Source organism: Seriola lalandi, unplaced genomic scaffold (genome assembly GCF_002814215.2).
Source record: "Seriola lalandi dorsalis isolate HSWRI2012SDOR001 ecotype SW California unplaced genomic scaffold, Sedor1 jcf7180002054367, whole genome shotgun sequence".
NCBI classification, from domain to species: Eukaryota; Metazoa; Chordata; class Actinopteri; order Carangiformes; family Carangidae; genus Seriola; species Seriola lalandi.
Window position 1 is genome coordinate 251,426 of NW_019524920.1, and position 15,980 is coordinate 267,405.

General features: G+C 40.0%; 1 protein-coding gene across 1 annotated transcript; it reads right to left on the minus strand.

Moving 5' to 3' along the window:
* Nucleotides 1–1,624: 1,624 nt before the first annotated feature.
* On the minus strand, nt 1,625–15,494 carry qdpra (quinoid dihydropteridine reductase a). The gene is made up of 7 exons (XM_023408561.2): nt 15,334–15,494; nt 15,131–15,223; nt 13,700–13,796; nt 12,799–12,939; nt 9,061–9,169; nt 5,506–5,589; nt 1,625–2,719 (listed from the first exon to the last, which is right to left on the minus strand). Exons 1-7 carry the CDS (start codon nt 15,415–15,417, stop codon nt 2,617–2,619), a joined length of 711 nt encoding a protein of 236 aa, XP_023264329.1. The 5' UTR covers nt 15,418–15,494; the 3' UTR covers nt 1,625–2,616.
* Between the last annotated feature and the right edge of the window lie 486 nt (nt 15,495–15,980).

Consider the following 15,980-nt stretch of genomic DNA (forward strand, 5'->3'; position numbering starts at 1 on the left):
TGTAGTCTATTTATGTGCATTCTGGTCCACGCTGGGGGTGAAGTGAATGCATGGGTTGGTTGAACAACAACAACATTTTGCGCAAAGAGGAACGGGTCTGTAAAAATTATCTATTTGTCATAATCCAACTTTTAAATTGATGTCTTTCCCCAGATGTCGCCGCTGTAGAGATTCTGCATTTGCCAAGGTGAGAGGCCTGGACGCTCCGCAATCAGCTGCGTGCAGGAGAGTGAATACTAAAGGGCTCTTCTGTAAGTTATTTTTTTTTTTATTATTATACAGTGTATATGCATTGCGGCGCGTATTCAGCTCCCGGTGCTAACTCATCCATTTGATTAATGCTGCTTCCACTGAAGAACACAGAGGTGCAGTGCAGCAGTGCGGGACTCTTATTAAAGGGCTCCATCTAGTGGTTGTGTAATGTACTACAGTCTTGATGTTCTATATATTTTTATAATCATTGTCAGCAGTTCAAAACAAAGTGTATTCTTGTGACAAGGAGCTCCACTGTTATAGTGTTACTGATACTGGGTGACACGTTCCTACATTACAGTGAACAAGGATACTGTAGTTTATTTAAACTGTTTTGTTGTTTTTGTTGCTTTATTTTGACAGTGACAGAGAGACAGACAGGAGAGTTAGGCAAGAGGAAGAGAGAGAGAGAGAGAGAGAGAGAGAGAGAGAGAGAGAGAGAGAGAGGGGACGACATGCAGCAAAGAGCCTGAGTCGGGTTCGTACACACTCTACCAGGTGAGCCACCGTCCCATTACTGCAGTTTGTTCAGAGCAAACACTCACATATGCCGCCCTTCTTCTGTAAATACTGCAGCACCAAATGTGTGTTAATCCGCAGGTGAAAATAGTCCCCAACAAATGCACTATTTATGTTTTGATAAGAACTACAGTGCACAGCTGTTATAGACATTTATTAAACCTTGTTTTTTCTAATGAATTAAGTCTATTTGTGACACATTTTGAAGGATATACATCTTCAGCAGAAACACGACTAACACTGTTCATTTTGGTGCTTTTCGTGAGATCTGTTGTTTCTGTCTACGATCTCATATTTGTCTGAGTATGTTACTATTTTAAAAACAATGATGATTCACATTGGATCGTGTGCTCCACTGACCTTCATCCGTTCAAGAGCAGCTCCTAAAGTGTCCCCGAGTTGAGGTCGCTTTGTCGACTTCCGTTTCCAAGGTCACTCTGAACGTCACTTCTGGAGCAACATGGAAGTAAAAAAAAAACCCTCGACGAGCTCAGAAGTAATATAAATGTTAACATTTACGCCACGTTGACTTATTCAGTGTTCCGTGTATAATCCATTAGACAAATCTATAGTGAAGATTAAGCTGAAGTTTTTGACATTTTCAGTACAAATCATCATCATTTCGCACGTATTTTGAGGACACTATATTGTGCATACACTCTAAACTCAGAATTCAGACCCTAATAAAATGGCAGACAGTCAATAAAGTGCACTTTATAGTAAACAGGCAGTGATGGTCCATGTGTTATATGATCAAAAGCTCTGGAACAGCTACTAAATGACCTTGCAGCGAGATTGTTTTGTCAACTGCCGTTTCCACCATCAAGAATAAACTTTAAACCTCAACTCAATCTTTCATTTTGACTCGTTTTATTGTGAATTTTGACACAGTTACGACACACGACGTAGAAAAACCTACAGGGACAGAGCAGCTTTTTCATACTGCGGACACCAAGGACACTTCGACTTGATAGCTACAAACATGAAATAAGGCCACTCCACTTTAAAGCGTATTGTACGTTTGAGAGAAGACAGCGGCTTCCTTCGGCTTTGAGGCTCCGCAAGTGGCAGACGACCTTCGGGGGACTCTAAACAGTGAAAACTAAAAAGGTCTACATATCTCACACGGCACAAAGGACTGAATTTCACAGATGTTACAGGAAATGACTGTAGCTAATGTCGGTATGAAGCTGTTGGAATTCATTTTAGAGGGACGGGGGTCCACATGAAAGAGGAGTAAAGAGGAGGTTAACACACGGCTCATTCGTTTTCTTCAACGCTCTACATTGTTATGACATAGAATTACAGCGGCATGGGATCACAAACTTTTATATGCATCTTCTTTGGTGGCTGCTTCCACACTCGTGCCACACACACACACACACACACACACACACACACACGTTTTTATATCATGATTCTCATTTAGCACAATATCACTTCACTGATCTCTGAAATAAGTCTGAATACTTTAAATACATTTTTCTGTGAACGGCTGAAAACTTCACCCTTGAATGTTCGTCTCAGACTGGCCAGTGGTTTTATTACCAGGAAGTGATCTACAGCTAGATGGCACTGTGAGGCCGCACTTACAAAGAAAGCCACCCCCCCACCCTCTCTTCATCTCCACTCCAAAGCAAACACATCTGGCCGTCTCCTCTCCACCTCCCTATTTTATTTAGCTCCTCTCTGTCACCATCTCTCTTCTTCACCTCTACACCCTCTTCATCACTCCTATCTCTCCAACTCTCCTTCCCCTCTCTCCTCCAGTCTCCTCACCTCCCCCTCTCTCTGCTTCCTCCCCCCACCCCTCTCATCAACATCTCTGCAGCTCCACTCCGTCCTCTACGGAGCGGCCACAGCCTGGGTTTCCCCTCCGGAGGTCAGCAGCTGCATCAGGCTTCCTGAGGCCGGCCGGCTCACCCCGGTGGCCCAGTTGAAAAAGAGTCTGCAGAGAACCAAAGAGACGGCAGCGGTGTGAGTGGTTTTACTGAAGCATTCAAAGCACAAATGCTTTTAGGACTAAAACCTTTCAGCTTTTATGCTCCGGAGAGCAGCGGAAGTGAAGAAATTTCTAAATGTAAACTCAAAACATACTGTACCTCTTCAGCCTGGCCTTTAATTAAATATGGTTTTAAGTCATTAGTCACTTTATTTTGTTGTAATTATGTTCTAAATTGTCTTTAATCTGTTCTTTTATGTATCTGTATCTTTTATTTGTTATTATAGCTTTTTAAATCTATTTTATTGTGTCTCATTGTCAGCTTTTCCTCGTCCTTTTCATTTATAGCTCATCAGTCTGTGAAGCACTTTGACCTCCAGTAATCTGTATGGAAAGTGCTGTACAAATAAAGTTTGATTGATCGATTGACTGAATATGTGTCCATTGGTTTCTACATGTCTATACTGCTGTGTCGTTTACAATACCTGACATGCCTTTATCGATACTACACTAAACATACAGTACAGTGTCTATCTCAGACTCACTGTGAAGTTCCTTAAAAGAAGTAAATATATAATATAATAAAAGAAGTCCCATAAAGATAAACTGCATTTACTTCCATCTGCCACTCGGCTTAGAAAATTTAAATTTGCATTTTCAAATTGATTTTTTTCCTCTTATTAGAAAAATGTTTTAGGATTTATTTATGATTACATGTTTATTTAAAAAAAAAAAAAAAAGCTGTGTTTTGGTCAGTTTAACCAAAGCTAATTTAAACTCAGTCACAGAGTAACCAACCATTACTACTGTTGCTATGGTTACCCACAGCTGCAGGTTAATGAGGTGACTGGAACCACCCCTCCCAGCCAATCAGAAACAGGTATTTTCCGTTGCCATGGTATAAAATGAGGGTGAATAACTGTATAATTTACTTGGAGTAGAACTAGAACCGTGTGTAAACCCAAAGTACTATTCAATACCATTATCAACAGCTGTCAAGTAACGGAGGTTTGCACTGAAGCTTGGTCAGATTCATAAGCTTGTTTACTTATTCTCTAATTAGATATTTGCTCATTTCAAATCCCAATTTTAGGCCGTATTTTATTCATGTAACCGGCCATAATTAGCACTAGGATCTCATCAGAAAAGTGATTTAACTTTTTAGTAGAGAGAGGGCAACTTCAACTTTTTGGATGTTGAATAATGAATTTGAGAACTTGCGATTTCCAAAGTAATTCATATGAGGACTAGAAAAAACTCTTCAACTGTTTTATGAATGAACGTCGTGCCATCGGAGGCCAGGTGAGAACGGGACAAGACCACCTCCCTTCATTTCCCACCGCCCAGACTGTTTCTATTTCTGTCCTCAGACGCTCATCTGTTTCCTCTGGGATTATCAAACTGGTTCAAGTCCCATCTAATCCCCCACCCCACCCCCGGCCTACACTCGGGGTAAACACTGTAGAAATCAACACAAACTTCTGTCTAAATGGATCCAGCATGTATTCAGATGACTTCTAATAATCTCACAAGCACACAGTTAGCATAAGTGGATGAATTAAAATCTGAATTTTAAAATTGGATCAAGGATCTTAATCCAGATACTAAAGGACTCTTCATCTTTATCAAATAATTTTTCCCACTGACACTTATGAAGTTTTAAAATTTCAGAAAAGTTTTTTTTGTTGTTCACATTAGATTTGGGAATAACAAACACAACCTCATTAAAACACAGACACAGCTGTTAGTCACTGTAGTTCCTTAAAATGTCAAAGAACTACATTTGATTATTTTGCATTGAGTAGGATATTGATATTATTTTTCTCTAAGCTCATGCTTTTTATTCTAAGCTCATTTGTTGTTTTGTCATATTCTCAAATTCTTGTACACAGTTGATTTAATATCAGCTATTTCAAGTAACTTGAACATGGTTTGATACCTGAAAAGGCTTCTGTGATCTAAAAGCATCAAAAGGTAAATGTAATGTTTTAAAATTTGTGACGTCAGTCGAGCGACTGAGCAACCGGAGAGAAACTCAGTTTCTCAGCTCTCATCAGTCTTAATACGCCACAATGTGAATCACACACATGGAGACAGGTTTCATGGAGAACATGGAGTCGTACACCACCTGAACAACACCTGTGCTCGCGTGTGACGAGCATAGAGAACGAAAAACACAAAGACTATTAAAGTCCAAGTACGATTTGAGGATATATCAACTGATCCTAGATCTGAGCCGTCAGCATGTTGCATTTAAAAAATGCCGGTACATATGGAAAATCGTTTGGATCTAATGTGTATATTTAATCATGTCATGCTACTTTGTTTGTTTTGTGATATTTAAATCAATAAATTAACTCCCACTCACTGATGATTTATTGCATTTTCAAGCCAGTTACTGTATTTTACCTTTCACTGAAAACAAACCAAAAAATAAGCAAAAGAAAATCAGTGTTGGGGCCTTTTGGGAAATAAAGAAGTTCAGTATGTGGCTCCATGTGGCAGGTTGATGTGGTTATAACAAAAAAAAAAAGAAAGTAAAGTAAAGTAAAAACACTGAACTTCATTGACTGATAATGAAACTATATTGGAGGGTGAATTTTAGTATTTAAGCTCTGAATGCAAAGATTTATGAAAACAAAAAAACCCCAAAAAAACAGTGAGTTTCTCAGGAACAAGAAGAGAAGAAGAAATAAACCAATTTGTGTCGCTAAATTGATGAAAACGTGTTCACGACAGCCACGAGACAAGACAGAAACATCACATGAATCATCCTCAGCTTCAGCACTCACTCTGCAATGTACTCCAGCGGCGTCCAGGAACCGAAATCTGCGTCAGGCATGAACTTCCTGTTCATCGGCGTATCCAAGGTAACCCTGTCAAATTAAGTCAGATGACAATCAGGGTGAGTATTATGAGGCAGGGAGGAAGGAGAGCCGGCGCACTGCAGCATCTCCACACACACAGAGCTCAGTACACTGGGTTCACGCAGATCAGACATGAAGTCGTGTTTCTGTCTTGGCATCATGTTTATCATGCCAATATTAACATTTAACATTTCCACTTTTCAACAGCAACAGGACTATGTGCAGAATGTACTGTAGTATTTTCCGGGGGATCCTAAGTGTGTATGAGCTTTGTGCTGCACATGCGTTCAGGTACAAGAACACACTGTTCTGTAGTTCGGCTAAACTGATTTTGCCGCTAATCACTGGGGTCAAAGGTTGGAGCTGAAGCAGACAGTGAGACACACGCAGCTCGTGGAGGCAGTTAAGGTACGATAAAACCCTTAGTGCTCGACGGAGGCAATTTGTGTTGAAAAAAAATCACACTCCTCCTCCGAGTCGTAACTCTGTCAATTCTGAACACAGACGTGTGTTTTTAGCTTCAGTGTGACAGTCTGATTTCCAGTGTGAATAAATGTCCAGACACCCGTTTAGAAATCACAGAAAAGCTAGAATCAACTCCACGTGATCGTCTGCCATAAATGCTGTTGTGTGTCGAGTTTTGTGAGGTCACACTGACCTTGACCTTTGACCATCAAAATCTAATCGGTTCATCCTCGAGTCCCAGTGAACACTTGTTTTAAATTTGAAGGGATTCCTTCGAGGAGGTCGAGATATTGCATTCACAAGGCCAAAATCATGTTCTGTGAGGTCACCGTGACCTTTGACCTCCAAAACTAATCAGTTTATTACTGATTCCAAGTGAATGTTTGTGCCAAACTCTGAAGAAGTTCCATCAAGGTGCTACTGAGATATTGTGTCCAGACAGACAGACGGACGCACAACCCCAAAACAATAAAGGCAATAATTATATCCTCCTCACAAATTAAAGAACTTGCCTGAAAATTATCCATCTTTTTTTTTTTAATTTTATTTTCTTCAGTATCAAAATAATCCAGTGACTGCTAACAGCCATTTTGGAAATACTTTGCCTGAATGTAAACAAATATCAGCTACGATTACCTCCAAACTGAGGTAAGACAAAGAACAGGATCCGTCCATCGCTGTGGGAACATGCATGAAAACCTCTGTTCCACTATATGAAGGAGCAGACTATATACTGCTATAGAGTGCTGGTATATGATGGCAGAGCAGCTGGAGGGGGCTGGGGGACGCAGGCTGTAACAGAAATGCAAGTCATGGGTCTAATGCTGAACAGATGTGACAGCATGCTGGAGAGGCAGCCCTGCCTCATTCTGTTAGGAAATGCAACCAAAGAGAGAGCAGGAGCAAGAAACACCCCTGAACATCCATTTCTAGCTTCTCACCATGACAGTGCAAAAAAAAAAACAAACAACACTGGCTTTAAATCCAATAAGTGAATAGACAAGGAGATGATGCAAAGCCTACTGCGCACGTCATTCATCTGAAACAGATCATGTGCACGACCACAGATACACTGGGTGAACCTGGCAGCCTTATCCATCTTTTATTCCCGCAGCTTATCTTCACCTCGCACGTATCCATCGAACACAACAAAGGAGCGTGTGGCACAGCTAATTTTACAGCACAATAGCTTTCATCTTCATTCCCTTTACTGGCTGTGTGTGCAGTGTGCAAGATTTCTATGTTACAGTAAACACACACACACACACACACACACACACACACACACACACACACCCACCGCTTCTTTCCACCTAACGCACAAAATGTGGCAGAGAAGAAAATCCTGTCCACATCAGGTGAGACTCTGAATATTTGTCGTGTTTTTCTGATGAAATCTTGAAGCTGGATCTGTTCTCCAACAGAAATAATACAGTTCAACAGGATAAAACAAGCAGTGAACGGGCGTCCATCCAGGGGGAAAAACACACATCACTCATCTCTTTATTACAGAATCAAGGACCTTCCAGGTTGACAAACATAAATGTAGTAGGTGTAGTTCAAAAGGCTTTACATTACAGTATATGAGGCCACAGAAGTTCAAGGTTTTATAATCGTTTCTTTCTCTTTGCGTAACAGGAGGACACTGTAGATTTTACACACGGTGAGTTTGTTCATCACTCAGCCTGTGAGCACAGTTGTTGTAATGTCGTGTGTTGCTGTGCTTATAATAATCCAATTGAATGATAGTGATGTCATCAGGGGTATTTCAGTTTGGGCTTGACTTTGCATTTCCTAAAAGAAAACCTTCATTCATCTGCACATATAGGCTGTACATACGGCTCCTCTGTACAACAATCACTATATTCATGTGGATATTTTTCCAATATTTGGTGCAAAATCACAATTAAAAATTAGCAAAATATAACAATCAAAATGTTGCTCAGGTAACTGCAGTACAGTATGTGACAGTATGTTTCCCGTAACCACATCAGCACTTCTGCTGAACGGCTGATCGTCTCGACTTACCTGCAGCCGACACTTAATAAAAGCACAGACCAGCCTGAGAGTGCACAGATAATTACATCCAGACAAACCTGCCCGCACCTTCTCCTCTCAGTCCACATGTGTAGCACATCGGCCATCGCCGCTGCGCTAAAAACTGAGACAGATGGTACGGACGAGACTGTGGCGAATGTTGCACAGCGTTTTCCTGAAGCCACCTGTGTCTGTCTTTAGCTCAGTATCATCGATATTGTTTGTTTGTGGTTCTTCCAAAAAAACTGTTACCTTCAGGGGAAATCGGTGCAGGTGGGAGAGAACTGGGCCTCACACACTGAAGGCCATAAAACAAGGACAAAACTAGACTTAGCTGAGACACAACAACAACAGATTTTATATTAAAAAATAAAGTCCAAACCTGCGGTTCTACGTGATTTCGCACGAGTCTTGGTGTCACCTCAAAATTTAAGACCTTTCATAATTAAGGCCTTAAATTTTAAGAATCATTATGCAGTGCAACACTAAATTGTTGGATTAATCTTTTTAAATTTTCTCCTACATTTCTCTTTCAATTGTCCGTGTTTTAAGTGTTTCTACATTTTAGTGTCAGATAAACGACCAAATTCTGAATTTAAACCTCAAGGGCAAAAAAACATTTTCCTTGCCTGGTGTATGTTTTCAGTCAAATACTCACATGCAGTGTTTGATTCAGAGGTTTTCATGGATGTTTTGATATTTTTAGCTGTGACTTTTGTCGCCATTGAAATCCAGTGTAACTGCCACAGATGCCCACCTCCAGATAAGAGCAACTTTCAAGCCGACAGGAGGTTCGACTTTGATGCTCAAAATATAGATTTTCAGTTGGCTATTCCTTTAAAGCCTCTACCCGTGTCCCATCTGCCACACGCCCGCGCTTCACATGTGCCATCGGAGCGCTGCACTCCATTCGCTGACTCCACAGCTAAATGTGCGCCATGACAAAGTGTCTACGCAACATTTCGCTGCAGTACTCACGGTAATATGGCCACAGCGGCGGCTCCTGATGGCATCCCACTGTTTTCTGCTCCTAGACTCCGACACAGCTGGTGGACGGCAGCTTTGGCCATGCCATACCCGACCATGCCTGGAGATTACAGAGAAAACATTTCTTTTAGCGTCCTGGAGAAAATTCAGTTTGCAAAGCTGGCACACACACACACACACACACACACACACACACACACACACACACACACACACACACACACACACACATCAAATGCATCACATACTGTGCCCGGGAGTGGATGACATTGATTTAGTAGAGAGAGGTCAAGTGGACAGACATTACTGAATCTATGGAAGGAACATCTTGAGACTTTAAAAACAGGAATAGTAGAAAACAGAAAATACAACCGAGGTCTTCATATTGTGGTATAAACAACAAATCATACACAATTAATGTACAAGACTCTCCTAACTTCCTAACTTTCACCCTGAATTTGTGCACCAGCCTTTCATAACGTGGAGGAATGTTTTGTAGCTTCAGCATCTGGAAACAGTGAGTTTTTTCCCTCCCAAACATCTAAATGAGCTTTCCAAAGAATGCCAAGCATCTGTTCACCCCCCACCCCCTAAACCAATCTTATGACAGGCTTACACAGAACTGACCAATGAGAACGAGGGGTGGTGACATGACTTTTTCATGACTTTCAGGCTTTTGTTTTTCCTCCAAGTGCAAAAATCAAGACTGATTCAAAAGGAAGCACGAGTTCGGGGGAACCAGTCGTACAACAGCCTGCAGACGCTGAAATCAACAGTGATAGGTTAACGAGCAGGGTGTCACATCCTGTGCCTGACCGGTCACATGTTCACAGCTAATGTGCATCCACCAACAATACAGATCCTCGTTATCCTATCTGTTCTTGAAATCCTCTAGTCTTTGAGGACTATTTTTGCCGACAGTCATAACTACATTTGCAAAAGACTATTTTACTTTTCCATGTGTACACAAAGAAATGTGTTTCTGTGTTTCAGAGTTAGTTTTATTCATCCAGTTTAGAGAGAGGAAAATATTGATTATGCTAAACCTAACCTTTTGTCATCCTTAAGGTTTAATGTGTAATTTTTGTGTTGTGACAGGTGTGTTCACTTTATTTATATTCTCTAACTGAGTCACATGTTCACTAGCTAGCATTAGCTGTGTCATTTGGTTCAGTTAGCTATGGAACAGTTAAACCTTGAAGTCAGTAGATGAAAATATTTAGTAACAACTATTCTCAGCCTCAGAAACCATTTTACTTCCATACATCTGAACTTATAACTAGACTAAGTTTGAACGAGCGACGGGAAAGGCAGGAGAGAGAGAGAGAGAGAGAGAGAGAGAGAGAGAGAGAGAGAGAGAGAGAGGAATAGCGCAATAGATTGAGTTTTGGAACAGCTGCTGCAACGAGCTCCTGGCGAAACAGTAGATTAGAGGAACTACAATCTGAGCGCCTAAACAAAAAGGACCTGAAGCAGATATTTTGTTACAAATGATAATGTAGAGTCCAGCTTTGTTCTGCTGCGATTAGACGCCGGCACGAGCGGCTTTTCACAGACTAAACCCCATCCACTGTGTTCAAACTACAGCTGGACTGGGCTTCTGGGAGTCAAAAAGATGCAATAACACTGGGCTGTTGAACATCCAAATGTTGCTCGTTGTCCTCTGCATATCTTGGAGGATAATCACAGATTATGGAAAAACAACACAAGTCACATGAAGGGGCGAGAGAGACGCCTCCTCTATTTGCTCTTTTTAAAGTTCAAAGTTCTCCGTTGTAAATCCGAACTTTGAGGTCAGGATTATCACAAACTCATTCACATGGTTTGACAACCTCCTGTTGATCTTTCAGGTTTGCTGTGGAAATGTTCTCTCCTGGTGGACACCATGTTTGTGTTCACTTGATATGATACTTTGAAGAAACTGAACAAATTTTCACTCGTAAAACTTTGATTAACAACCTTCAAAGTCCGAGTTATGAGTTATCCTATCCTGTTTTTCTGTTTCCGCCACACAGATGATCTGGATTTTTTTTCTTTTACTCATTTTGTTTGATCAAAGCACAAAGAAGAGAAGTTCCTCCTCGATGCTGTTTGTTATATTTCTCATCATGTGTCTGTTGATGTTGACTCACATTTAATAAGACTTCACAGTAACGTTCTCCGTTCTCTCGTGTTTGAAACACAAACTCTGCAGAACACGACCCGAGCCCCCAGAGGAACAATACATACAAGGTGCTTCGGTCCGTTTCAGTGGCGTTAACGCCCCGTCCATGTGGATAATGTGTGTGCGGCCACAACTGCTGAGTCATTCTCTTGCTAAGTCTGTCGCCAATGAGCTTGTGGGCTCAGTGCTGACTGCTGAGCCAGGGTTTTGTATTGCTGTAGAGTCAGACCTCAGCCCATCACATGGTTGGCTTAGATACAGGGATGGCTCGACATCACATGGCACCACACCAAAGCCCCTCTGGCTGGTGTCACATGGTAATAAAGCTGCAACCAATGATTATTGTTATTATCAATTAATTTAGTTTTTTTTGTTTTGTTTTTTTGATTATCTGGTTGTTCATTTAGTGGATAATGTTTCAAAGGTATACCTGTCACGATTTCCCAGATCTGGAGGTGACATCTTTAAATGTCCTGTCATCACCAACCAAAAGAGAATGTTTATTATTATTATTATTATTACCAAAATTTGTACTAATGGTCTGTTAACCAATTATTTGACTAATGATTTCAGCTCTAGTCAACAAGAGAATCAAATCCACCTGTACTCATTTATAAATATGAAGATTAGGTTGTAATTCATGTGATTCTTGAGTTAAACAAAACATTTCTATTATAAACTACCTTCTTTTAACTGTGTCCTTAAGCGTTTTCTATATTTTGACAAGAATGTAATGAACTTAATATAACACAAATAAAACCAAACCAAATCATGACTGAAGATTAATGAAGTCGTATTAATATACAGGTTCACTGATTTAACAAAAGTAATTAGATAAACATTTTATTTCAATTTGAAATTTACTTTTTTATTACAACAAATTCATTTCAAAGGGATATTTGTTTACATAGCAACCTCATTTAGTAATGTCATAGAAGATATTGTAATATATTAGTATTAATACATTTATTTATTTATTCTATAAATTATTTAATGACTAGTCACATTTATTCATTTGGCATCTTTTGCTTTTTGCCTTTTTCAGTCTTTAGCTGCTTTAATGAACCACAGTCGCTTAGATTTTAATCATTTACTTGCCTTGTTTCGGTTAAAAAGAGTGAGCAGGTCAGGCTTGAGTCAGGTGGTCAAGGACACATGGAGAACATGACAACTGACAGACCAACAGGCAATTGTGGGAGTTAAACTATAGATTTTTTGTTTTTGAAACAGACTCTCTAACCACCGAGTCCCTTAGCTGCCCATGTTCTCATTCTGTTTTCTTTCCCCACTTGTTTTATTTCTGGGATCCATTTTATTGACACAGTCACCCCTCATTGTTGTGATCTGTGTGAGCATCCCCATGCCTCGTATCAGGATGTCAATTCCCTGGTCAAAGCCCTGCGGCGCCTCTTATTACCTACATTATTTGAATTGGCAGGTTGGACAACAGAGACGTATGCACAATGTAGACTCCAATAAGTCAAAGTCTGCCTGAAACCGTGACGTGATACACGGCCAAACCAGGTCATCATGATGAGAACGGTAAACACAAATGTGTGCCTTACCTCCGGTCCCCGAGAGAGCGGCTTTAGCTCCGGCCAAAGTCAACAGTCCGCCTGGTTTGAGGTGCAGAGCGGCGAGGTGGCTGGAGATAGTGGAGGTCCACACGCTCTGCTTCCACATCAGATCTGTGTTTTTGTACAAATCTGAGCGAGACATGGGAAATAATTATAAGCAAAGCCTCATTTTTAATTCTGTGCTTGTTCCATGGATGAGCAACATTATTATGTGCTGGTGTTTAAATGAAAAGTTCCACATTTTGGGAAAGATAGATGAGAAGAGCAACATCACTCTCATATCTGTCTGTTAAATATGAAGCTACAGCCAGTGGCCGGTTAGCTTAGCTTAGCACATTGAAGGAAAACACAGTAGCCAAATATCCGTCCAGCACCTTTAAAGCTCACTAATTAACACATTATATTTTGTTTCTTTAATCTGTACAAAACCAGAAGTGTAAAGTGACAGACAGCTGTTTAAAAGCGAGGTATGTGCCCGACTTTTTCTTGGCTGGGATCAGAAATTTCCTGGAGTCTCCACTGCTTATCTAGAAACAATCGTGGACTTAATCCCCTGAAAGAAAGTGTCATTTTTACACTTTAATTTTTAATGCATTTTAGAAACATGATGTAACATTTTAATAAGTTAACTTTAAAGGTGTTGGTAGATGTTTCCTTTCTTTATGCTAAGCTAAGCTAGCTGTCTGCTCAGGGTATCGAATCTTTTCATCTAAATCTCTGCCAGAAAGATAATAAGAATATGAATATTTGCCAAAATGTTGAACTGGCCAGTACAGAATAATCTATTTAACAAACATGCGTGATTAACAGAACATTAAGCATGAATTGCAGCAGGGAAATAAGTGGCTGATGATTAATGTTACAACAAACAAAAAGGTTGAACTCTGACCTTTGGAACTACATTTTCCTCCTGCCCATCCTCCTGCCACACACAGGATGGCGTCCACTTTTTTGTCCCCTAGCAACTGGGCCACGTCTGCCGTCACCTGCACAAAAATAAGAGCGAGATATCTGCTAACATCTTTTCACAAAGCCTCGGGGCTTTGCAAACAAGATGAATGGTATTAAAATGTCAGCTGGCACACCAGATGGAATTTTTTTTAATGCATGTTCTGTGCTGCGTTCAGGTCAACAAACAAAAGGGAGGATATTTGGATGTAGCCTCCATGTGATAAATACAGTGTTGAAGTATGATAGGATGACGAGAAATTACGACGTCATAAAAATAGGCAAAATCATGACATAGTATTAGTTCATTCAAGACATAAAAAAGAAAATCTATTATCCCATATTAAATAAGAATGTAATAATTACATATTTATTTGTCTTGGAGGGATCTGTCCAACATAAACAGGAACAGACATGTGACGCTGGAGTGAAATAGCAGAATAGGAAACAGATGGGTAGTAGAGGATCGTCACAAGGTTGTAAATCTGCTAATCATTCTCATTAAAATGATCATTTTATAGTCTCAAACTGTGGATATGTGACAACTTCAAAACAATTATTGCATTCATGCTGTCACTGATCTATGATCAGTTTCTTAATCAATTAGTTGATCAACAGAAAAATAATCGTAATTTTTCAAGCAAAAGAAATTAAAATTATTTTAACATTCTCATTTTTGGGTTCAGTACATTCAACATTTCACAAACCAAACAACTAATCAAAAAATAAAATCTATAATGTAAAACAATCGTTAGTTGCAGCCCTACACACTATCAGATCTGCTTCATGCATTTGGATACAAATAACGCTGCACAAAAATTTAAATAATATGCTATATAATGCAAATGCGCTGTGTAATATATTTCAATACTGATTTTGTTTTAATATGAACGCTATTACTTATTTCTCTGTTTGCACATTATGTAAATATCTCTACAAATGCAAGTACTTATAATGTAACTACCTTCTTATTTATGGTTGATTTAGTATTTTTTCTACTTTATTCTATTGTTATACTTGTGTTTTTCTTCTACCTTGTTTTCTTATGCTGCAGTAACAAGTGAACTTCCCCGGTGCGGGATCAATAAAGGTTTATCTTATCTCATCTTATGAGTGCAACCGAGGTTTCCCCTACTTTTCAAAAGCGACTTGAACGCAGCATTAGCCTGCACAATTTCTAGCAAAACATGACTGAACAATCAAAATAAAAATAAAAAACGATTAACATGTCATATTTATAGTTAACTGGATTCAAACCAAAAGTTGGACTGGTCGAATCAGCTTCATTGCAGCCTGTTAGCTCTTCAGTTTCACGTTAACACAGACAGGGAAACATCCATTTGATTCATGTTATGTGTCTCGTGCCGCTCACCTGTCCAGCCTGCTCAGTGAAAGACTCGCTCATCTTCACTATCACGTTTTCGTTCGCCTCCTCGTTAACAGCCATGTCGATGCAAGCGACCCACTGTTAATGTCACAAAGAGAGAAACAGGAGGTACAGTTTAGCTTATCGGTTAGCATTGCTCAGTGTTAGCATCTGCTCCGTGACGTTAGCCGCTAACTGTCATCGCTCACCCAGCCGTTGGATTTGAAATGTTGGACACACTTGGAGCCCAGAGCGCCTCTCCCGCCATACACGATCACCCTGTTAGCGGCCATGATTGTGCTCTTATTAACAGTAAGCTGAGACTGGGTGAGCTGTGACTGAGCTTGACATAAATACAGAGGGAGAGGAGGAGGAGGCGTTTCTCTGATCGTGCAACAGGTTGGAGCGGAACTAATGGCGCGTTCAAAGACTGTAGGAAACAAAAACACTATAACCTGAACCAGGCAGTCGAGCAGTGAACTTCATTTTCTGTAGTATGAAAAAAAAAACACTTAATAATACGACACTATCATTTACTTGATAAAAAAATAAAATAAAATAAAATAAAATATATTCTGAAATAAGAGGAGGTGATATGTGTAACTTTATGTTGTTATAATGATGAGAATTACTGTGCAACTAGAAAATTCCTGAAATTTGAATGTGCCTGCCGCTTGGTGCGTCTCCATCTCACGTCTCAATCTCTACAGAGGACGTTACTTATTACTTATTTATCCTAATTGTGACCCCAGTCACTGCAGATATCCCTAAAAAAAAAGCTCTTTCAAACTGCGAGGTCTGGCCAAAATGACCTCACTATGATGGTTTCGAACCTGAATTTGTCCCCACAACCACA

What these genes read in the sequence shown, in the direction of transcription:
- qdpra (XM_023408561.2), bottom strand. Translation starts at nt 15,417, where the DNA reads ATGGCCGCTAACAGGGTGATCGTGTATGGCGGGAGAGGCGCTCTGGGC. An exon ending in GCCGCTGTGGCCATATTACC is followed by an intron (nt 5,590 to 9,060) that starts GTGAGTACTGCA and finishes TTAATTTGACAG; the next exon opens with GGTTACCTTGGATACGCCGA. An exon ending in CCGCTGGAGTACATTGCAGA is followed by an intron (nt 2,720 to 5,505) that starts GTGAGTGCTGAA and finishes GGTTCTCTGCAG; the next exon opens with ACTCTTTTTCAACTGGGCCA.